The sequence below is a fragment of the Cibotium barometz genome, chromosome 20 (assembly GCF_041138505.1).
Source record: "Cibotium barometz isolate CiBa-2024 chromosome 20, ASM4113850v1, whole genome shotgun sequence".
Classification (NCBI taxonomy): domain Eukaryota; kingdom Viridiplantae; phylum Streptophyta; class Polypodiopsida; order Cyatheales; family Cibotiaceae; genus Cibotium; species Cibotium barometz.
This window is the reverse complement of record NC_141065.1, coordinates 10,499,177-10,524,573: the sequence shown is the minus strand read 5'-3', so window position 1 is coordinate 10,524,573 and position 25,397 is coordinate 10,499,177. Positions and strand designations below refer to the sequence as shown.

The window sequence follows — 25,397 nt, the reverse complement described above, 5'->3', positions numbered from 1 at the left end:
AGATTGACGCAGCCATTCCCAACCACTGGATTACTGGATCTTTCTTGGAAGACTGTCATCATTTTTGGTTTGGGGTTTTTTCTGGGACAGGTGTTCCTCTTCAGGTTATGGGTCTCCCCTTGCCTAGGGAGGATGATGTACCGGTCTTTTTTTCTGTACAGGTTGGATGGCAGTTGGAGAGATGTGACGTGCAGGACCTTATTGAGGGCCCCCAGATTCGTCCAGTCAGAGTTGTTGGCAGGTTAGGGAAGCACGTCTTTGTTGACCCCCCCCCCCCCCCCCCCCCGGGATGATCACAGAGAGTGTTAGCCTTTGGTTGTATGGTGGCTGCCCTATCAGACATTTGCATTGGGACCCTGGTGAGTGGGGGTGGAAGGATGCTTGTAACCCCTTGAAAAGCATGCCTTTTTTCAGTTATACGGTGCGGAATGCCAGACATCTTATCTTGGGACACATTCAGAGTGTCCCTACTCTTAGACCCCATTGGGAATCTTACGACATTTCGACTGACATTTAGAGGGTTTTTTGGCGGAGATTGTGGCATTCTTATAGGAAGCCAGAGATTTTCTCCTTTATCTGGGTTTCTCTTCATGGTGGTCTGGCCACCAATCAGTGGAGGTCAGTTACTGGTGCTTGCCGAGCATGCCCTAGATGTGTAGGAGTTTTGGAGTCAGTTTACCATTGTTTATGGGAATGCAGGGAAGCACAGAGGGTTTGGTCTGCGATTGCACACCTCTTTGGTAGGATTAAGAGGGATGCTATCATTTCTTTTGGCTCTACTATTTGGTTGACACAGTCTGGACCGCCACAGCTGAGATTCGAGGGGACTGACAAGAGCTTGGCCATTATGGTTAGGCATGGAGTTGCTCGGCAGTGTTGTCTTCACGATTTGCCACTTTCACACTTTGTCCCTCCGGCACAGAGGTTAGACAGTTCTTGGGAGATTATTGCTAGCATCTCAGCTTGGAATATCTAGAAGGCTAGATGCACCGAGGCTATTGAGGGTACTCTCGTTCTTGTTTCTCAGTGCCTTTGCAGGATTTGGAGTGATATTATTCACACCATCATGGCTACCTGGGCGAGAATCCAGGGATCTTCGAGGGCTGCGGAGAGGAAGCGCGACTAGTTTATGAGAGTTTGGGACATTGGTATCTTTTTCACGTCCTCTCATTCGGGACCCTATTGGCAGCACAAGGCTCCAGATTGGATGAGATCTCTACCTTTCTTGGTGTGAAATCTCCATTTTGCAAAATTTTTTCATACTTAATAGAAGTCTCCTTTCTGGGGAAAAAAAAATAAGGGAGCTTACCTCTTCAGCCGGTACCCCTTCATGGAAAGGCACCCCTCCTACCCCTCCATCGAATAGCCACACCCCTTGGCTGCCCGTTGAGAAGCAAACGACGACTTGATGTTTTTTATTAAAAAAAAAACAAACACAATACAACCACAACAACACGTTACGGGTCTAAGGTTTTAAATTGCCACGCATACAAAAAAAAAACTATACGTGAGCATAACGACGTGCCGGTTTCAATGTGCGACAGCCTGCAACCGCCTTCAACGTGCACCAAACTTGCAAAACTATACGTGTTGGTTTCATCGTGCGCCAGCCTGCAGCCGCCTCCTTTCTTGACAGCTTCAGCCCGCCTCAGTCCCTTCGCCGTGTGCTTCTTGCTGTCCACTCCCTTTGCTTGGACCAGCTGCTTCCCAGTGAAGATTTTCGTATGATTGACGGCCACCTTCTCCTTGGTGCTTCTCCTACAGCAACAACATTATTTATGGCAATATGTTTCAGGTGTGATTTTTTTCATTTTCTTAGGCATTAAAATCTCACATAATGTGGCGCATTAGAATATCGAAAACCCGTCACTTCATTCTTTTGCGTGCTCTTCACTCATCAGGGGCCAATATCACTTTTTACGGGTTTAAGAGCACCTCCCAGATCACGTGGACTCACATTACCCTCTTCTTCGATGGCTTATGGCAGAGGAAACCTATGAATTCAGTTATTTACAGGATACACCCATGCCCTCTCCTACCCGTGTTTCTCCACCGGTCTGTGCCCCTGTTCCAGTGAGTGTGCCCCTCTCTTTACAGCCCATTCATTACCGTGTTCAGATAGCCACACCGACTTCTCACCTCCGAGAGTTCGATGTGTGGGCGATCCGTGCTCGTACTTCTGCAGAGGATCTGGATCATTACTGTTTTATACTCAGGCGTCATCCTTATCTGGGCGCTATTCTTCTCGAGTGAAGTATCATTTTTCATGAATATTGCACCTATTCTAAGAACGTTTATTCATCTTCGTTCACGGTGCGCCCTTCTACACCAGATTATACAGCTTTTGACACCAGCAGCGGCCCCTACCCCTATACCTTCTTCTCCAGTAGAGCAGACTCTCGTGCGAGCCCGGTCCCAGAGGATCGCCCTCATTATACTGGATGGTCCATAGCCGCTTCACCAACACATAGCCTCTCATCACTGGATTTACAGATGCCGCACCCTCCAGCCGGCCGATGGTTCTTACTAGAGCCCAGCGACGTCATCAGTAGCAAAAACCCCCAGAGCCTCATCACCCTGCAGCCTCTACATTAACATCTTCTCTTATGGCTGAACTTGTTGACACACCGGCTCCTCCAGGATGGCAGCAAGCTTTGCAGCAACTTTAGCAGCAGTTCCAATAGCAACTCTAGGAGTCCATGGCATCCTTGGCTTCACAGATCCAGCACCTCCACACGGATCGCTACTCCCACACGAGTTCAATACCAGTAGCAAATGTTTCAGCAACAGTACCAGCAGACGAAGATGTCATTCCTTCCGAGGTAGAAGGCGATGACCTTAAAACTTTGTATCGTCTTTTACAAGCTAGTAGAACAAAGAAATTGGAAATTAAAGCCCCTGAATCTTACGGTGGTCAGTGCGATAAGCGCATCTTAGACCAATGGCTTTACAAACTGCGGTTATACTTTGAAACCATGATCCTTTCTGATTCCAAAAAGGTGATTTTTGCGGTATCCCTCCTTTATTGTGGTGGCAATGACGATAGCATGTCGGAAAATCGGTTACAACATGGGAAAAATTTGAGCGGGTCCTCCGGAAGCAGTTTATACCTGCCAATGCGGATTTCCAAGCCCGTACTCGCTTACGCCTCTTGGACCAAAATGGTTCCTTGGCCTCTTATATCTCCCAGTTCACCAACTTAATACTAGAGATTGACTCCTTGTTCCCAGCGGACGAACTCCATGCCTTCGTTGAAGATCTTAACTCCACATTGTGTGCCGATGTTCAGAAATATAATCCCGTCGATCTTGCCGATGCCATACGGTACGCTGAGCGCGTTGCAGACATTAATTCTCGAAATTCGGCCTCTTCCGGTTGAGCTAATGCCATTCAGAAAGCCATTGGTCTTGTATGAACCGAGATAGTCGAAGAGAATCTTCTCGCACTTCTACCTCCCGGCCTAATCCCCAATGGAATAAGTCTCAACAACCTCGCCGACCAGAAGGATCATCCTCTTTTCAGTCCCGACGTCCTCAATCCTTCCAACCATGCAATTCGGATCGTGGACGGAACCAAGGACGTGACCAATCTCGCAATCCTCATCCTTCCACTGTTCCTTCTGTACGGGATCAACAAAAAACAAGATTGTGCACAATTTGCAATGGACCTCATCGTTGGTTTGAGTGCCCCACAGACCAACCCATCGCCAGAATTCTAATGCTGAACCCTCCACTTTCGAGGAGAAACGCCCAGTTGCTGACAAAGGAAAGCGTGCGGTTAATCACCATGCTATTGCACTTGCTTCGGTGATCACCGCTACTGCCACAACTCAATCTGCCTTTTCACTGTTACCCCAGCGGTTTACTCAGGTTTTGGTTCTTCAAGGTTCTATTTCCAATCACCCCATTCATGTGCTCATAGACAGTGGGTGTTCTCATAACTTTGTGGGAACCACCTTGACCCAGAGATTGAAGATTTAGACTTCTCGAAGTGCTGTTATTTATGAAGTAGAGCATGCCGATGGTTCCACATCTTTGTGTAACATCGTTGCCAAACACCTCTCCTTTCGAATTCAGCACTATCGTGACAAATTGGATTTCCAAGTCATGTCTTTGACACATTATGATATGATTCTTGGTCAAGAATGGTTGTACCAATATGATCCCCTCATCAGTTTCCGGAACCATTCCATACAATTTGCTCAAAATGATAAGCTTGTGGCACTCGAAGGCATCAGAGACCAACCCTCTACACCAACCCTTTCAGCTCTTCAAGTAAAACGGTGGGTTCACAGGAGTGGTTGTTCCTCAGCACTTTTAATGGTCTATTCAGCCAAAGATCCTCCCGAGGACATGGATATGAAGATGATGTACCTCAAGCAACCTTTCTTTGCTTCATACTTGGATCTTTTTCCTCAAGAGCTTCCCGCGGTTCTCCCACCTCGGTGACCAGTCGACCATGCTATTGATCTCCTTCTTGGCAGTGCTCCCCCTACTCGTGCTCCATATCAAGTTTCTTTTACGGAATCGCAGGAGATACAGCAACAACTTACTGAACTTTTGGAGAAAGGACATATTCAACTAAGCAAAAACCCTTTTGGAGCTCCAGTACTTTTGTGGTGAAAAAAGACATCCTCGTGTTTAGTCGTAATATGGAAGAACACAAGGCACATCTTAAGATCGTTTTCTAGGTGCTTCGTGACAATGCTCTTTACATTAATCCAGGCAAAAGTGAATTCTTCAAAACATCCTTGGAGTACCTTGGACATGTTGTTTCAACAGACGGTATTTCTGTGGATCCGAAGAAAATACAGGTTATTGTCAATTGGCCAACTCCCACAAACATCCATGATGTTCGTTCTTTCTTGGGACTTGCCAACTTCTATCACACAAAGGTTTATCGTTTTTCAGAAATAGCTACTCCTCTCAGAACTTTTAAAGTCCGCTCCTGCATTCAAGTGGACTGAAGCCGCAACTCAAGCTTTTGAAAGTTTAAAGACAGCTTTGACCACAACTCCTGTCATGGCTATTCTTGACCCTACTCTCCCCTTTGATGTTTATACGGATGCTTCCGATATTGCCACTGGTGCTGTCTTGATGCAACAAGGACGTGCTATTGCATTTGACAGTCATAAGCACTCTGTGATTCAAGTAAGATACCCAGTATCTGACAAGGAATTTTTGGCCATTGTTCATGCCTATCGTGCATGGAAACATAATCTCCTGGTGCGGATTCAATGGTGAAAACAGATCATCATTCTTTGAAATACATCTTCACGTAGCTAGTTATGAATGCTAGGCAAGCGCGTTGGGTCAAATTCTTAGCCAATTTTCATATGACAATTGAGTATGTTCCTGGTCTTACCAATGTGGTTGCAGATGCTCTCAGTCGTATGCCGCCAGCTTCGGTCTTGGCTATTTCTACAGTTGAAATGGATATACCTCAAAGTTTCAAGGATCGTTATTCAAAGGATCGTGATTTTGGAAATGCATTTCGAATTCTCAATTCTCAGAATGCAACTCCTTCAGAATTGAAGATTTATGGAGCATATACATTAGTGGATGGTATACTATATTATCAGGATCGTATTTGTGTACCTCATGATACTCATGTTCGAAGAGTCTTGGTGAAAGAACATCACGAGGTCACTTATGCTGCACACCCAGGCATCATCAAGACGTATCGTCTTTTGACAGCTATATACTGTTGGCCTCAAATGAAGCAAGATGTTATTAAGTTTGTCACAACATGTCTTTCGTACCAACGTATGAAAGCTAGCAGACAAGTTTCAGCTGGTCTTCTTCAATCACTTTCAGTTCCCAATGAACGTTGGGAAAGTATTAGTCTGGATTTTATCACTTCATTGCCATGTTCTTCTAAAGGCAATACATAGATTCTTGTGGTGGTGGACAGATTTTCTAAGATGACACATTTCATTGCGTGCAAGAAAGCAGTCCAGGCTTCGGATATTGCAATATTGTTCATATAGTATATCTTCAAACTTCATGGGTTGCCAAAATCTATAGTTTCTGATCGAGACCCAAAGTTTACAGGAGATTTTTGGACTTTGATATTCAAGTCTCTTGGTAAGAATTTACTCTTTAGCTCTGCTTATCATCTACAAAGAGATGGATAAATGGAACGAGTTAATCAGATTCTAGAAGAAATGCTGTGTCATTATGTTCAGTCTCGATTAGCTTCATGGAAATAATATTTACCTTTGGTGGAATTTGCTTATAATAATTCTTATCATTCAGCTATTGGAACGGCACCTTTTCAAGCAGCTTATGGCCATACTCCCCTTGTTCCTGCCAACTTTGTTCTTCAACATAAAGTAGCTTTAGCAGACCAACTCGTTCAGGTATTTCCAAGCAGATTTAGCAGTATTTGCCATTCCGTTAGCGCAGTGAAGAAGTCTTTTGCTCAAAGAATTTAACTCCTGCAGTCGACCTCAATTGCGGCAAAAGAAGTCAGAAGGGAACTGTGGTTTCAGTGGAGGAGGATCAACAGAGGAGTCGAAAGGTTGCTAGGTGTACCACCCAGCAATAGTTTAGCAGAGGGGAATGTCACGTGCACACCCATTAGGTGTACAAGCGGCATGGCATTCTTAGCATCCATAAGCATTAATTAGTTAGCATTCAGGATCATCAAGTATTATTCAGGGCATTTACAGCATATAGCACAGCATGAGCATGTGTTTGGGGCTTCTACCGCACCCACAACAGGTACATAGCTCATCTAGGAACAACATAGATCTATTTATAAATCTTCATTGTAACTCATCCATTTAATATAGCTGCATTTTAATGCATTGACACCATTGTTTATCTCCTAAGTATAATTAAGTGAAGTTTAGTTTAGCCTAAGGTTGTTTTACTACGATCAATCCCCGCATGTCATAGGGAGCCCCGAGATCAGCTTCCATCACTAGTTCCTGTTAGCATATTTATCCCCATATTCTGCCCATGTATTGTGCCCACATTTGATCCCTTTTTATGGCCCTTGATTGTGGGTTGGCCACGCTTATTTTGTCCTTATTTTTTTCCATTTTCTTGGTATTTTTTCTAGGTTGGGTGATGCATTTTCAGTCGGCCAGCTGTTCATGTCTAGTCGGCTAGGTTGTCTTACTCCAGTTGGCCAGCCCCATATGACCTATATATAGGTGGGCTGGCCTCTCCTCTTTTCATTCATTGATTGTTGGAGGGGTGGTTCGTGTGTTGACACACTCTCACCTTTTGTATCCTTCACTTATGAGACTATTATGTCTCTTGCTCAGGATTTCTTTCATTGCAGTATATTCAGCTTATTAGTTTCATATCTCTTTCTCTCTTGCACTTCTCAGATCAGCACACTCTCGTGCTCATCTTTCTTCTGCTCTCTGTGAACTCTTTCATGGTATCATCGCTCTAGGTTCAGAGTTTTCTCTGCTGCCCCAGTTTTTGCCCTATCTATAGCCCCTTCACCTCTGCGTTTTTCAGAATCACAGCCCTCTAGGTTGATGTGTTTTACTGCTGATTGCTCTACCTTCTTCTAGGCTTCATCGCTTACAGCCTATAGGTATTTTCTCATCAGTGTTTTTCTTTACAGAAGTGTGGAATTGGTCGGCCTGTATTCTCAGGTATGTAGCTCCCAAAAAGCTAAAAGCCGCTTTTTCAAAAAGCAACTCCAGTGCCAAAAAGCAAGGCCTTGAAGTTGTAAAAGCATAAATCAAGAACTTTGGCTATTATTAAAATAATATTTAAAAGAAAATCAAAAGCTAGAAGAAAAAGCAAAACCAAAGTTTGGTGAAAGTAGGATCCCTCTCCAAGTATATAAGAAGCCATAACCCTCTTGGTGAGGCATAGAGAAAATCTTTGGAGCTATTACTTGAGGAGAACAAGAGAACCTTGTTGAGAGGTATCAACATCATCTTCCCTCTCTACTTCATCAAAATCACCCATCTCCTCCACCTCTGTTGGCGGCAACCCCTTTTGCAGCACCAACCACCGCTGCTCCACTCCTCTGCGCGCCGGCGCCGGTGCCGGTGCCGGTGCCGGTGCCGGTGCCAGTGCTGCCACCACCTAGAGCCCATATTTGCCGTCTGGTGCCGGCGTTTCCGCCACCCCAGAGCCGGCTGCGCCACCTGTTGAGACGCCTTGTTTGCTCCTCCACCTCCGCTTGTTGGTTGCCGCCTGCCATCTCCATCAGCTCCACCTTTGAGCCACCTTCTTTGGAGGGTTGCCTCCCATTGAAGAACCTCCTCCTCCCTTTTGGTGAACAAATCTTGGGCAATCATACACCACTCTCTTCCACAAGTTCTTTGAGGGATTTTTGTGAACAACATAGACTTGCTCATATCTTTGTACTAGGCCAGTGTAAGTCTCTTGTGGGTCATCCTTGTGGTGAGCTCGGCATCAGTTATCTTGTGCCTCGACATCGACCTCGGCCCAATCTCAATATCGACACTTTTGTTTGATATTGTATTCATTTTTTGTATTGGTCCTGGCTTGGAAAAGCCTGTGGATTGTTCTTGAAATAAATTCCTAAAGAGGGGGCGGGGCCTGTCCCTCGCTCAGTGCAGTGTACCGTGTGAAACCCCTATTACCATCTCTCTCTCTTCCTTCTCTCTCTCTATCTTTTCTCTCGTACATCTGCACGCACTGTTGGGCTTACAGTGGTAGTAGCGCAGGATCTCTCTTGAAGAAATCTTTTCTGGGGTGATAGAACCATGTCAAGAGTTGAGGGAGACCAAGGGCCTCAAGAAGGGAACTTTTGGAAGGGAACCAAGGTCGTCAATCCGTCTCTCATGAGACCGCAGTCATGACATCAACCGAATATTGAGATTTTCAAAAGTTTAAAAAGTATCTTCAAGATGAAGAGTTCCTAACTTGGAGAGCCAAGAAGGAACAAGATTACAGGAGAGCTTAGATGTTCAAAGATTTTATCAAAGACTAGAATACTGAAGCTGAAGGTGTGGAAGCCGCCAAAGCATACTTACGAGGAAAGGAGGTTTCCTTTAGAGATGAACTCAAAGCCACCCGATCCATCACTCATGGAGGACAGAGAGAAGCTACCCCAAGACTCGCTCTATCAGATGCAACCTCTTCTGGCCAAGCAAAAGACAACAAGGCAAAGGAACCTTCAACCGGCAAAGCAGACTTCAAACCAGGAGAGAAAAGCGTAAATTTTGATACCTCTTATGGAAAGCGGGACACTCGGAAAGCTCTATCCTTCATGATTCATCAAATAGTTTGACCTTGCCTTTGGAGGCGAGGACTTCTCCGAAAAGTCCAAACTCCGCACATTCCGTATGCACTTGAAAGATACCACCTTGAATTGGTGGCTAAAGGTGGTCCAAGAAGGGATCGAACCTACTTCATGTGTTGATTTCAAAACCGTGTTTAAGAAGAAGTTCCTTTCCGCTACCTTCGAGATAGATGTAATGGGATGAGGTAAAACAGAAAGCGGGAGAAAGTGTGGCAACATATATTAATAATTTCTTAGCTGTCTCATTGAAGTTTACCTCATATACCCCTATCCCACCATTGATGGAAATGCGAATGTTTGTAAATGGGTTGCAACCAAAGCTTTATCAAACAGTCTATATGATGGGACCTAAAACCTTGGAGGAAGCCCAAGGTAAAGCCTTGCAAGCCGAAGCCTTATATATGCCTTGGATGGTGGGCAAATAAAAAAATGAGAATCGAGACTCGTCCCCCAATAGAAGAAGTTTAAAGGGGGATCTCAAGCAAGGAACGAGCCACATGAAAAGAAGAACAAAAACGAGGATAAACCCCCATTGTACCAAAAGAAGCTATCCCGCAAGCAACTCTAGGACTATGTCAAAGAAGGTAAATGTTTTCAATGTGGAAAGAAAGGAAATATGGTTGCAAAATGTCCTTATAAACCGAACCAAGAAGCCAAACCGTCCCAAAGTAATGCATTACCTAAAGAACTTCAACATCAAGATGATACTCCACCAAAGAAGAGGCAACTCTTCAAAGCTTGGGGCAAAGTGGCAAACCAACCAGTACTTATCCACTTCGATAGTGGTGCTACCCACCACTACATCCATCCACGAGTGGTTGAAGCCATGAATCTCCCTCTGGATAGGTTCGGAACTCCTATCACAACAGGTGCCGCTTTTAAAGGAATGTTAGCAAAGGTGACTCCTACTTTGGTAAAGCTCCGCTTACAGATTGGAGACTATGTGGATCATGAGAACTTTGTGGTTGGCAAAGTTGGACATTGTGATGTGATTTTGGGTATGCCTTGGCATAAGAAGATAGATCCGGCCATTGATTGGGCTGGAAATAAGATTAGGTTTCCTTTTAAAGGCAGGAATCTAACCTTTAATATAGGAGTTGAGGGGAATTCCATTCCACTCATTAGTCATGTACAAGTTCCTAAAGCAATAAAGCAATCTCTTTCCTCGTACTTGATATATGTAAGAGATCCAAATGAGTCACTCTCAACTCTTGATCATGAAAGGAAAGATTTCTTAAAGAAGTATGAGGATTGTTTTGTAGATACTCTTCGAAGAGAGCTATCTCCAAAGAGACCAGAAGATAATAAGATTGACATCATGCCAGGAAGTTCACCTTGTAGTAGACCTCCTTATCGAGTGAGTCAGGCTCAACAAGAGGAGATTATGAAGCAAGTGACAAAGCTTTTCGAAAAGGGTTTGATTCGACCTAGCTCATCTCCTTTTTGCTCCCCAGTCTTATTGGTTCAGAAAAAGGATGGTTCTTGGCGTATGTGTATTGATTACAGGACTCTTAACAAGATCACTATAAAGAACAAGTTTCCTATTCCTAGGATTGATGATATCTTGGATAGATTGGATGGAACCACTATTTTCAGCAGGATTGACTTAAAGAGTGGATACCATCAAGTCAGTATTGTTCCAGAGGATATTCACAAGATTGCATTCAGAACTACTTTTGGATTCTATGAGTATTTGGTGATGTCTTTTGGTCTTACCAATACCCCGGCTACCTTCAACCGAATGATGGAAAGAATATTTCGAGCACAAAGAAAGTTTGCAGCTACTTTCTTTGATGACATTATTATGCATTCAAAGAATGAAGAAGAGCATCGAAAGCACTTGGATATAGTATTTCAGGAATTGCGGAAGCACAAGTTGTATGTGAATGGCAAGAAGAGTGAGTTCTTTTTGTCAGAGATTCACTACTTGGGCCATATAGTGTCCAAGGAAGGAGTCAGGATGGACCCAGACAAGGTCAAGGTTATTGTGGAATGGCCAGAGTTGACTAGTGTGCATGCAGTTCGAATTTCCTTGGCTTATGCTCTTACTACAGGAAGTTCATCGAGTGGTTTGCTGTGGTAGCAAGTCCACTACATGTTTTGACAAGGAAAGCTGTGGGATTTCGGTGGACCAAAGCTGAAAAAGAATCCTTTGAAGCACTAAAATTTTATGCTAGCAAAGGACCGGTATTGATTATTCCAGATTTGTCGAAGCCATTCGTGCTAGAATGTGATGCTTCAGGAGATTGCATTGGTGCAGTCTTGAACCAAGAAGGCCATGCCGTGGCCTATGAGAGTCGAAGACTTTAAGGAGCTCAAAAGACCGCATCCACTTATGAGAAAGAATTGATGGCTATCATTCATGCCTTGAAGATTTGGAAGCATTATATTATGGATGTTGAGTTTGTTATCAAGACAGATCATCAAAGTCTTAGGTATTTTATGTCTCAACCTAAGATATCAAAAAAGCATATAAGATGGGCTAGCTATTTGGCCCAATTTTTTTTTCAGATTATGCATACTCATGGGAAAGATAACAAAGTAGCAGATGCTCTATCTCGAAGACCCATGACCCATCCAGTTTCCATGGGATATCATTTGGACTTCACTATGATGAAAGATCTTTATGCTACAGATGAAGATTTCAAGGACATTTGGAACAGGTTGCAGAATGGAGACTTGGTAACTTCTTATGTCATCAAGGAAGGGTTTCTTATGATGCAAGCTTGTTTATGTGTGACCAAGGATTTGAGACCAAAGGTCATGGAAGAATGTCATGCCCCACCTTATATGGGACATAGAGGTATCATGACAACAACTCAGGCTTTGGAAAGTTATTTCTTTTGGCCTAGCATGAGAAGGGATATTGAGCAATATATTCGAGAATGTTTGGTTTGTCAGAAGGTCAAGTTTGATTGACAAAAACCCGTAGGATTGTTACAACCTTTGCCAATTCCTAACATTCCATGGGAAAGTATTGCTATGGACTTTATCTTTGGATTGCCAAAGTCAGGATTTGGGAATGCTGGAATATGGAGATTTATTGACAGGTTCAATAAGCAAGCCCACTTCATTCCACTGAAGAAGACCATCCGTGCAGATGGCAAGGCTGTTTATTCAGCAAATCTTCAAGCATCATGGATTAACCAAATCCATTGTAGGGGATAGAGATCCTCGGACTACCAATTTCTTTTGGAGAGCACTTTTTGACATGATGGGGACAAAGCTGAATTTTTCTTTGGCTTATTATTCTCAAGCAGATGGACAAAGTAAGATTGCTAACCTCACTATTTTGGATATGCTAAATTGTTATGCTCTCGAAGCAAAGGATATATGGGAGAAATACTTACCATTGGTTGAGTTTGCATATAACAACATTGTTCACTCTTCGTCTGGCAAAGCTCCTTTTGAGATTATTTATGGCAAACCATTATTGTTGCCTATTTTGAAGACCAAGGAAGAGATCTTCCATGCGGATGAGTTTGTTGGAGATTTGGATACGGCCTTTGCACAGGTTCGAATGACTATTGAGACATCTCAAGCCAAGCAAAAGAAAGCTGCAGAGAAGCATAGAAGGAAGGTCACTTTTCAAGAAGGGGATTGGGTGTTAATGCAATTTGAAAAAGCAAGACTCAGAAAGTCAAAAGCTAAGGAGCTTAAGGAACCCAAGCTTGCCCCGAGATATTATGGACCTTTTCAGGTTACCAAGAAGATCAACGATGTATGTTATCGTTTTCGCTTGAACCTTCTAGATCATTGGAGGATACATAATGCCTTCTATGTCAGTTTATTGAAGCCATATACAAGACTACCCCCAGAGGAGCCTATATTGGAGGATCCACCAAAAGTGGAAGAACAAGAAGAAGTCTTATAGCCGGAACAGATTGTATTCCATTCCGTGAGAAAAAGAGGAAAAACAATGGTAAAAAAATTCCTCTTGAAATTTAAGAATTATTCGCCTATGGATGTAAAATGGATGCCAGAAGAGTACTTCAAGGACTACCCAGATATTATTCGAGCTTATGAGGAAGCAATTGGTCTAGATGTATTTGAAGTACAAGCTTGATACGTCTTGAGATCAAGACAGATTTAAGAGGGAGGGATTGTAGCCCTAGCCAAGGGCTTCATTGTATATATTTATACTGAAATGAAATTGATCATTATCTTGCTTATGTAATGGTCTTGATTGAATATGCTCTAGTTTGGGTGGCAACGATGCTAGAAAGCCCAAGGAGCAAGATTTGTATATGGGAGGCAACGATGCCAAAAGACCCATTGGACAGCAACGATGCCAGACATTGCAACGAGATGGCCCAGATGACTGTATTGGACTTCGCAATCGGGCAGTCATTGCGACCAGATGGCCTAGATGACTATATTGGATTTCGTAGTCGGGTGGTCATTGCGATCCGCCGACTAGATGGCCCAAATGACTTTATTGGATATCATAGTCGGGCGGTCCTGGAGACGAGATGGCCTTGAGGGAAGATTGATCAGTCCTAGTGACCAGATGGCTTAGCACGGTTTCGATGAAACCAAACAAGACAATCCATGAACAAGAGGATCATTACTTGCGCATTGCATACTGATGTATGTTTGAATTTCTTTGACTCTATGTGCTGTTTTTGATGCTTGGACATTGCTTGGATTTATGGCATGTGATAGTCCATTGGGCTCCAAACTACCTGCCCAGTACCTGGAATACCTAGTAGACGCGAATGATTCATACTTGTTTGTTGACTAGCTTGTGTCTAGTTTTTGCAAGAAGGTGAGTATGCATTTATCATCTAACCCCTGTTACAAGATATGAAGAACATGTACCATCAAGAACAAGGACATTGGTCAAGGAAAGGCATAAAGATGTTGCCAGAGGAGCAGAAGCCACCACATATATGAGGAAAGACCAGATGCACAAGAGCACCAGATGGGGCTAGTACCACGATCATATCTATGCCACAGTTGAGGACAACTGTGATGTAAGAGGGAGGGAATGTAACTATTTGGTCCTCCATGCTCTTTTCACATGATAGAACTCATGTCCGGACACATGGACAAGATGATGGACACATGGAAACAGGGTTCCTAAAATTGGAATTGGAAAAAGCACTCGTTTGGGTCAAAAAGCAAGAAAAAGCAAAAGTCAAACTTTGTTGACCAAAAAGCTGAGGGAACCGTTGGAAAGAGGGCATCAAACTAGATCAAAAAGCTAAAAGCCGCTTTTTCAAAAAAGCTACATTTAAAAGAAAATCAAAAGCTAGAAGAAAAAGAAAAAGCAAAGTGTGGCAAAAGCAGGGTCCCTCTCCAAGTATATAAGGAGCCATAACCCTCTTGGTGAGGCATAGAGAAAATCTTTGGAGCTATTACTTGAGGAGAACAAGAGAACCTTTTTGAGAGGTATCAATATCATCTTCCCTCTCCACTTCATCAAAATCACCCATCTCCTCCACCTCTGTTGGTGGCAACCCCTTTTGCAGCACCAACCACAGCTGCTCCACCCCTTTGCATACTGCTGCCGCCTCTGTGCCGCTGGCACCGCCACCACCCAGAGCCGCTTGCCGCTACCGCCGCCGGCGTTGGCACCGCCCAGAGCCCAGATCCGTTGTCTGCCGTCGGTGTTTCCGCCGCCCCAAAGCCACCTTCACCACCTGTTGGGACGCCCTGTTTGCTCCTCCACCTCTGCATGTTGGCTGCCACCTGCCATCTCCATCTTTCAGCCGTCTTCTTTGGAGGGTTTCCTCCCATTGAAGAACCTCCTCCTCCCTTTTGGTGAACAAATCTTGGGCAATCATACATCACTCTCTTCCACAAGTTCTTTGAGGGATTTTTGTGAACAACATAGACTTGCTCATATCTTGGTACTAGGCCGGTGTAAGTCTCTTGTGGGTCATCCTCGTGGTGAGCTCGGCATCAGTTATCTTGTGCCTAGACATCGACCTCGGCCCAATCTCGATATTGACACTTTTGTTTGAATATTGTATTCATTTGTTGTATTGGTCCTGGCTTGGAAAAGCCCGTGGATTATTCCTGAAATAAATTCTTGAAGAGGGAGCGGGGCATGTTCCCCGCTCAGCGTGGTGTACCGTGTGAAGCCCCTATTCCCATCTCTCTCTCTATCTTTATCTCTCGTACACGTGGTTGCATCTGTCATTGCACGCTCCGTTGGGCTTACAACCTCCGTGGAGGATGTGTGTCGGTGGAGGAAGACTGACAGACAGATCTATGGCTTTCTCCTCCTCAATTGTCAGGATTTGGTTCTTCGACATTTCATGTGTGCTCATGATGATGCTTCTACTTTCTCTGTGTGGTAGTTGCTTTGTGACTTGTATGGTGATGCTAGTGATCATCAGATGGATTCTGCTTCTGGGTGCTGTGCAGCCAGTGATCTTGTGGACACTTTTTTTGGAGATGTTCCTGCAGTGGAGGACAATTGGCTAGCTTTGCCCATAGCTTCTGAGGGGGATTTGTCTCCTGGTGCTTCGCCTCCGACTCTTTCTTCGACAACTAGTGACTAGGATGAGTTGCTAGACTCTTTGCCTTCTATGGAAGAGCCTCCTTCTACGCTGTGTGATGCTATTGAGGAGGCTACTACTACAGTTACCGCTACAGTGAATGTACATGTTTCCCTTTCTCTACATGAGGAGTCTACTTTAGCTCTGAGTGATGCTATCGATGAGACCACTCAGATCCATAGATCTGCTTCTTTGATGTTGTAGGATGCTGGATTGGTTTGGAGGTGGTGCTTACAGACTTGGATTGTGGTCAGGTGTGTCCGTGACCGTACCTAGGGCACAGTGGTGCTCACTGCTTCCAAAGGATTGGGATTTGGATTTGGTTGGGTGTGTGGAGTCCTGACATCAATTTTCAAAGGGGGATCTCATCCCGTCTCTAGGAACTCCCAAAGGATTTGCAGGTAACTCCATTCCTCTACTTTACTGGCCTTCTCTTCCTCTACCTGTTTGGCCTTCTCGTCCACGAGCTTCTTCATACCTAGTCTGCTTGAAGACTCAGAAAAAGGTGATCCTTCTCTGGTAGCTGTCTCTCCAAAGCCTCCATATCAGTAGCTGCGTTCCCACAAGCAGTTGCTGGAACTAATGGTGCCCCTGCCATATGTGAGTTTGTGTATAGCTTAACTCTCCAAAGCCTCCATATCAGTAGCTGCGTTCCCACAAGCAGTTGCTGGAACTAATGGTGCCCCTGCCATATGTGAGTTTGTGTATAGCTTAACTCTTAAAGAATAGTGAAGATAATTTCCTTTTAGACTATCTTCCAATCATAGAAGTGCTATGAGTCCAGACTCCGTAGTGATGCACAGGTAATCTTGCCGAAGGCCTTAGTAGGCGGGTCTTGGTGGTATGGGATGCCAAGGCTGCCTGGCTCATGTTTCTTGAAAATTTCAGAAACCCTAAAATTCCCCTTTGCTTTACTATGAATCGTGCATCAGAATAACCCTCGTGTAGGAGCATTGTTGTAGAAAGCGTGCATGCATGGTGATATGTACAGGTTGAGAATGTGAAACCCATGCTAGGGGGGATGTATACGGCAAAGGTGTGTGCGCATCTGGGCCATGTCTATCATCGTCTCATCGAAGAAGATCTTAGCAAAGTCATGCACCATTGTTTTGCTATGATTTCTCCTCAACTCGAGCTTGTGGTCCTTCAACAAAACAAAGAAAAAAAACCCGCACAAAGTGTGCGTCTGTGTGCATGGACCAAGCTGCAACTTCCTTGAACTTTTGCGAGTATGTCTCAAAAGTCATATTCTTCATGTCCAAGTCTGCAAACTTCAACAAGACTACGTCAAACTTATCCTCTGACAAGAGAAACTCACCCCGGAATTGGTTCTCAAAATCAGCCCACAAAGTTGGCTTTTGCCTTGTGTCCTTCCACCAAGACAATGCCTTCCCCTTCAGGAGCCCTACATCATCTGAATCTTCTGGTTATCCAGAAAAGGGTGGAATTTAAAATGGATATTCTATCGGTTCAGCCAAGTGTCCACAAACTCTTGGGTCCGCTCCTTGTGTCACCCGCAAAAACCTGAGGTGTGAAAGAAGGTGCTACCGAACTAGGGGTCGCTGAAGAAGATGGGTTCAAAACTGCCCTCTGCTAGAGCAAAATCTGATCTTTGAGCCCCGAATCTCCTTCCAAAGTTTAACCATCTCGGCATCCACACAAGATTTATCCCCGAATCCCCACAACTCTGCCTGGAGTTTCGCCATTTTGGCGTTGAAATAGGCTTTTGCCATGCCTTCAACTTCCTCCTGTTTCGTCTCCTCAAGTGTGGGCATATCCTCCTTGTGATGGTCAGAAACTTCATCATCAAAGCAGAGTTGGAGAGCAGAAGAGAATAGAGAGGAAAAACAAAGAGGTATAGGTATCTGGTTGCCCTGCTTGGCGGTCTTGCAAGTCCAAGATGCATGCCCTGGTCCTGACCATACCCTGTATCTGCGAGTACGAAAGCAAAGAATCTGTCCTGTAGTTGCGCACAAGAGAAACACAGCCCTATGTATGTGTGCTGCAGCACCAAAAAAAGAGGCGCCCTTTTTCTCCTAAAAAGAAAGTATGCTTTTTCCCAAAGAAAACAGGAGTGTGCCTTCCTAATATATCCCCCCCTCAGGTTGCCCAGTTTTACACATTTTTCCACCAAAAACGTGAGCATGCTATATTTTTAGCCTATCGAATGTTTTTTTTTCAAAATTGTTCTTTTCCCATGCTCCGTACCCTATGGCTACTGTGCGCCCTCCCTCATGGCTGCAGTTGGGTAGTACTGCAGCCCCTGTCCTGTATGACCTGTATGACGTGCCAAATGGCAGTCCATGAATAGTACGGCCAGCCTGCAGGTTTCCTATGGGCTATGCAGAGATCTCTGCGGCCCTATGCGCCTTGTGTATGACCTGTATGACCTGTATGACGTGCCAAATGGCAGTCCATGAATAGTACGGCCAGCCTGCAGGTTTCCTATGGGCTATGCAGAGATCTCTGCGGCCCTATGCGCCTTGTGTATTCAATGCAAATTCAGCATTTTTCATTGTTTTTTTTTAAAACAAAAAATTACAAGCTTGTCAGAGTTCAGGCTTGAAAAAGGGTACCCCCCCTCCCCTTCACCTCACCTCTCTCCCTCCCTCGTGTGTCTTTGGAGTTCAGAGGCTGTTTCATTCCCTGCAGGGCGTGCTTGGCCTCTACTTGAGGCATTGTTCATTATTGGAAAACAATGAAATGTTTAATAACTCATGGTTTACCCTTTTCCTCCTTTTTTGGCAGTATAATGAGATACGAACAGCTAATGAGGGTCTGATTCCAATTGGCAAGACCAATGCAGATAATGATGAAGAGGAGGTTGACCCTGATGGAGAGGACGATGACCCAGACAATGTAGAGGAAGAAAGCGAAGGTGAAGACTTTGAGCAAGAGACTGGATAGTCATGGGTCTCTTGAGTTTTCTGAAGGACATGAAAGTTGAGACACATTTCATGCTCGTGGAAACTGTTTGTGGCCTTTGAGTTGCAATTGAAAATTGCAGAAAATTCACTGAGGGCATTGAGATTGCTCTAGCATCAGGGGTTTCGAGTACGTTTCAACTGGGAATATGAGCAGGGTGTCCATCTCTAAAATGCCTTGTGGGTACACCTAAGGACTTAACAGCATGTATCTTAAGAGCCTAGTGTTTCCAGGTGGTGCAACTGATGGTGGTGCTTTCTTTGCTCTGTTTGCCACGAGTGAGCATTTTAGTTACTTTGATCATTAGGATCTGTTAAATCCAGCTTTTAGGCCCCAGATTTAGAGGCATGCACTTTCGAACACCTCGTGTCTGTGCTGTTTACGCTAGTTGCCATGCATTGTTGTATACATTACAATGCGTCTAGGCATGTGTGTTAACAGTGATCGTGAACAGCCTTGCAATTTTATATTTTTCTGAAGTTAATAATTGCTAATCTATATATTTGTCAAATTCCACATCAAAATAAATATGGGAAGGTCAGAACAAGCAATGCAAGCTTTGTATGATTCATGTGAAAAGCAATAAATATGGGAAGGTCAGAACAAGCAATGCAAGCTTTGTATGATTCATGTGAAAAGCCTTTAGCGGGGTGCTTGGAACACAAGGGAATCCCTACTAACTAATGTTCCTCCGAGCTCGTGTGAAAAATGCAGCACACTAGAAAATAGGAGAAAGATAAAATGTGTGTAAGTAAAGCTCAACAAGGAAATAGGAGTTGGCGAAACCTGTGAAAAAGTAGGACTAAACTATAACTAGTAAGGAGAGTGCTTGGCAAGGATTCTAGAGAGGACTAAACTAAAATTAGAAAGGAGAGTGCTATGGCAAGGATTCTAGAGGACAGAATGTGGAAAGGGTCCAAGGCTCTGCTTTTGTGGCATAAGCTGCAGGGCCAACTTGTGCAGTTAGCTGTAGTATCTTCGTCTCTCACTTAAAGGATGAGGTTATCCTGTTTTGGACGTTGCGTTACCTCCAGATTTTCTATGTAGAATTCTTAGCTCTCATTTTTCTGGTATCTGAATGATTTGCCATTCTTGGGTTGATGTGGGAGTTTTGTACATGGCAGGTATAAGTTCAAACAATAATCCCTTTTTACAGCTTTTCCTGCGTCATGCAAGTGTGAAAGGATAATTGTTCAGTTCATAGGTTAACGTATCTATACTCTTATTAAATAAAACACAACTTTGGAGAAGAAGGGAGAAAGGGAATCGATTCAGGTTGCCCTTTTTTCAAATTCGAATTTTCTGATTGAATGCATGCGTGTGTATAAGAGAGAGAGAGAGAGAGAGAGAGAGAGAGAGAGAGAGAGAATTTCTATGTTGGAGTGTATGTGGGGAGCGGAGAGTGTGTTTGTATTAGTGCATGTGGATATGTCTTTATGTGTGTGTGTGTGTGTGTGTGTGTGTGAGAGAGAGAGAGAGAGAGAGAGAGAGTGAGAGACCAAGAGAGACATTATATGTAAGATGCATTTATTTGAGAGAGAGCATCTTTCATCATGTATTTTCACCCACATTAAAATTTAATCTAAATTAAAATTTTAAAAATTAAAAAATGTGTATATATAATATATGTTTATATTTATAAATACATGTATATATACATATAGGTATATGTGTTTAAATGTAATACATGATATTATAAAAATATATATTTGCATGTGTGTGTGTATGTGAGAGAGAGAGAGAGAGAGAGAGAGAGAGAGAGAGTTTTGTGTGTGAAAGTGTGTTTACATTAGTGCATATGCGGGTGTGTACATGTGTGTGTGTGTGTGTGTGATAGAGAGAGAGAATGAGAGGGTGCAGTGTGTGCGTGTATGTGCGTGCGCGTGTGTGTGTGAGAGATTACATGTAAGATGCTTTTATTTAAGAAGTTATCGAGGGAGCTTGGTGGAGGGAGCTTTTCTTGGTTACGCTCTCTCTCTCTCTCTCTCTCTCTCTCTAACTATTGTTACCACCATCTTCGCCCAGCGCAGCCTACCCTCTCTCTCCTTCTCCCATTCTCTTCCCTCTATCTCTCTCTCTTTCCTTCCTTTTACCCTCCCTCTCTCGATGACTTTATTGTGCATGATGCAAGCACCTTTACTTTGTATATTTGCGTATCTTTGGGTTAGATGATGCGAACCACAATATTTTTATACATCAACCCACTCTAAAAAAGGACGACCTAATGAGAATGTTCAGCCAGAAAGAATAATGTGAAAAGGAGCTAGTATTGTTTGATGACATTGTACTATAGTTTTGAAAAGATCCTTCATGTTGCAAAAATAAAATTTCCTTTGTCTCAATTCTCTAGGAAGGACTTTACTTTTCATTTTTGTAATGTTTTAGAAGGATAATTAATATGGTTGTATGTCAATGGCTTGAATATGTTCATTCCATTCATCTACTTTTTTAAATAAAGGGGATAGCCATGTATTTACTTTTCGAAATTTAGGAAAAAGCCATGCATGTACTTTTCTAAATTTAGGAAAAAGCCATGCATCTACTTTTCTAAATTTAGTGGATAACCATGCAAAATAACTTTTTGCTGTTTGCTTTATGTATGTATAAATTTGACCCCTGCCTCTTACTCTAATCCTCACTTCCAAATCTTATTGCCTCCCTCTCCCTCTCGTTGTATTTCTCTCCCTCACTATCGTTCTCTTTTTTAAAACCCTCACCACCATCAACTAACTTTTGTTTATCTCTAATGGCTCCTTCTAATGGCCCTAGCTATGCTTTGAAGGAAATCTTAAAAAGGGTTTGCAAATATTTATGTAACAAAACAGGCGGAGATGTGACAGAACATCTCAGAATCACGACAGAGGCTCGCAATCTTTGGACAAAGATGCTAGCAGATGAGACTATTGATTCTGGAGATTTGTATTTGTGGAACATGAAGATTAGAAGCGTTATCGGCATTTGGCGAAGTTACGGGTATATTGCCGAAGAGACGGAGGATCCCCTATGGGAGGAGTTAAAGAATAGAGTAGCCCATAAAAGTGTATAGGTGTAGGATCCGTGGGTAGTTATGGTATGCTATTAATTTTAAATAATGTTAGATTACAATAGCCCTTATAAGTACGTAGTTGCAGATGTAATAACCTTTTTTGGAATAAAATGGTCTCAACCATAGATCGCCTTGCCTTTTGTATTAATTGCCTTGGTAAATTTTTAGTTTGTTGTTGTTTTGATTAATTATGTCAAATTATCAATTTATTGTATGTTTTAAATAACAATTATGATAAAAGAGCTGTATTTGGAAGGTGTATGTGAACAAACTTGGTTTTATCTGAATTGAAAGCGATATTTTCGATCCTAAGGATGTAATATCATCATGTTCTTATCTCTCTCACTCCTCCCTCCCTCTCTCTCACTCCTCTCTCTCTCTCTCTCTCTCTCTCTCTCTCTCAAATAATTAGGCCATGATCTTAATCATAATTGAAAAATTATTAACCTTAATAAATCTACATGCAAGGCATAGTAGATATCTTGCCTAGAATGAAATTATCTTGTATATATAATTCTTTAAATTATTCACCTTGTTAATTGTACTCACATGCAATGATATGTCGTCATATGCAAAGGCTTCAAATGATATAAAATCAGATACAACAGCATGTAATGACATGCAACACTACGCCAACAATGACATGCAACACTATGCAAAGGGCATGGAGTACCATGTAATGACATGCACATGTAATAACATCCAGATGAAATCCATGCCATGCAATGTAATGCATTTATTGTAATAATGGCACATACATGCATTGATATGTAATTGGATAATAAAGGCATGCAATGACATGTAACACTATGCAAATGACATGCAACACTATGCAAAGGGCATGGAGTACCAGGCAATAACATGCACATGTAATAACATCCAGATGCAATGCCATGCCATGCAATGTAATGTATTGTAATGGCAAATACATGCATTGACATGCAATCGGATAATAAAGGCATGCAATGTATTGTAATGGCAAATACATGCATTGACATGCAATGGCATGCAGCACTATGCAAATGATATGCAACACTATGCAAAGGTCATGGAGTACCATGCACATGTAATAACATATAGATGCAATGCCATGCCATGCAATGCAATGTATTGTAATTGCTCATACATGCATTGACATGTAATTAGATAATAAAGAGCAGCCCATGTCATGTAAATGCAAAAATACAAATGTAGAAAATAAACTCACATGCAAATACATGTGAAGATGAGGGAGATAAAGAGAAACGAGAAGAAGAGATTATGCATAGGGAGGGTGAGACAAGGAGAAAGAGAGGGAGGGTGGGAGAGTGAAAGGGAGGGAGGGAGAGGGACATGAAGGAGAGAGGGGGGGAGGATAGAGAGAGCTACCAAAGAGATCGAAGGATAGAGAGAGTAAGGAAAGACAAGGATAGAGAGAGTGATAGGGGGACGGTAGAGAGAGTAAGATAGGGACGATATAGAGAGTGAGAAAAGAGAAGGATAGAGAGAGTGACAGGGAATGATAGACAGAGTTAGCAAAGAGAGTGACAGGGAATGATAGACAGAGTTAGCAAAGAGAGACAAGGATAGAGAGAGTGAAAGAGGCAGGGTGGGAGAGTGAAAGGGAGGGAAGAGAGAGGGGGAGGGTGGGAGAAGGAGAGAGAGGGTGGTGTGGGCTGGGCGGTGGTGGGACAAGAGAGAGAGAGAGAGAGAGAGAGAGAGAGGGTGGAGAGGAGAGAGAGGGAGGGTGGGAGAGTGAAAGGGAGGGAGAGAGAGGAGAGGGAGGGAGGGTGGGAGAAGGAGAGGAGGGAGGGTGGGAGAGTGAAAGGGAGGGAAGAGGGTGGGAGAAGGAGAGAGAGGGTGGTGTGGGCTGGGCGGTGGTGGGACAAGGGGAGAGGGGGAGAGGGGGAGAGAGAGAGAGAGAGAGAGGGAGAGAGAGAGAGAGAGAGAGAGAGAGAGAGAGAAGACGGTGGAGAGGAGAGAGAGGGAAGGAGGGTGGGAGAGTGAAAGGGAGGGAGAGAGAGGAGAGGGAGGGTGGGAGAAGGAGAGAGAGGGAGGGTGGGAGAGTGAAAGGGAGGGAGAGGAGAGGGAGGGAGGGTCGGAGAAGGAGAGAGAGGGAGGGCGGGAAAGTGCAAGGGAGGGAGGGAGAGGGAATTGCAAGGGAGGGAGGGAGAGGGAATTGAAGGAGAGAGAGAGGGAGGATACAGAGAGATACCAAAGAGAGCGAAGAATAGAGAGAGTGAGATAGGGCGGACACAGAGAGTGAGAAAAGAGGAGTGACATGGGGAGGGTATAGAGAGTTAGCAACGAGAGACAAGGATAGAGAGAGTGAGAGAGGGAGAGTAAAAGGGAGGGAAGAGAGATAGGGGAGGGAAGAGGGTGGCGTGGTCTGGGCTAGGCAGAGGTGGTGGTGGCAATAGTTAGAGAGAGATTATTCAAGTAGAGAGAGAGGGCACCCAAGAAAATCTCCCTCCACCAAGCTCCCTCAAAAATCACACTCTGAGGCTTCCAATGTAGTTCATACTCATACAACTGGTAGGTCCTACTTCCTGGAGACAATAATTTACGTTCACCCATTGATTCATGTTCGTTAGTGGATCTTGTGTTATGTTCTTCCATAGACTTGTTAACTTTTGAAGTCCACAAATAAATGAGTGTTTTTGTGGTGAATAAGAGTTCACATTACTTACACAAATGTTGATAAAGTTATTAAAAGATAAGATTTGAAAGTTCAAAGCCCCCCCGCCACCACCAACGTGTAACCCAATAAATCAATTTATTACTCTTTCCCTAAAGAGAAGAGTAGGTAAGGTTTAAATTGCTTTTCTATTGATAGCTTTACTGGTTACTACTACACAAGAAGATGATTTAGTACGATTACCTTATTTAAGTCTACAAATTAAAGATTCCTCCCAATCCATCTCAACTTTTACGTCTTATTCATGTAAGACCCTCCTCTACTTCACTTCTACACCAAGCTACTGTGGAGCTTAAAAGTCAAAGCAGATACTTCATCAACTTAGCATAAGCATGCCATTGTAAGAAGCACCCAAAATGTCAACATGACGAATAATGCACAAGAGGTGCCAAGTAGAAGATCCAACTCTAGCTCTATAGCCCACATAGTGAGTCAAATCACCATATCTTTCTTTCACCACATGCAGCTCCAAGTAGAAGTTCCAGTTCCAGCTCTATAGCCCACACAATAAGTCAAATCACCATAGCTTTGCTTCACCATACGCTACCAAGTTTAATGTATACAAGTTTAATGTGTACAAGTAGGTGACCCGTGCATTGTGTTGCGGCATGAATTTTTTGCTTGTATGCATATATGCATATGCAAGTGTGCAAATGCGTGCATGTGTGTATGCATCTATGTATGTGTATGTGTGTGCAAGCATGTGTGAGTGTGTGTGTGCATGTATATGTGTGTGTATATGTTTATATACACGTGTGTATTTATGTACACGTGTGTGTATGCATGTGTCTATGTGTGACTCTCTCACATAGATGCACACACATAGATGCACACTTGTGTGTGTCTGTCTCATATGCATTTTCTCTATGTCTATGTCATATGTACATACACAACCCTCTCTTACACACATACACGTGCACATGCACTCTCTCTCTCATATACTCTCTCTCTCTCTCTCTCTCTCTCTCTCTCTCTCTTCTCACATTCGTCTCGC

General features: G+C 43.4%; 1 protein-coding gene across 1 annotated transcript in view; it reads left to right on the top strand.

Annotated features, from left to right (window-relative positions):
- The window catches only part of LOC147627544 (transcription termination factor), a 72,601-nt gene extending 53,410 nt beyond the window's left edge, over positions 1-19,191 (top strand). The window contains exon 2 of the mRNA XM_086815088.1: positions 18,504-19,191. Within this exon, the coding sequence (XP_086671214.1) occupies positions 18,504-18,662 (159 nt within the window). The 3' untranslated portion in view covers positions 18,663-19,191. The remainder of the gene's footprint in view (positions 1-18,503) is intronic.
- Positions 19,192-25,397: the final 6,206 nt, after the last annotated feature.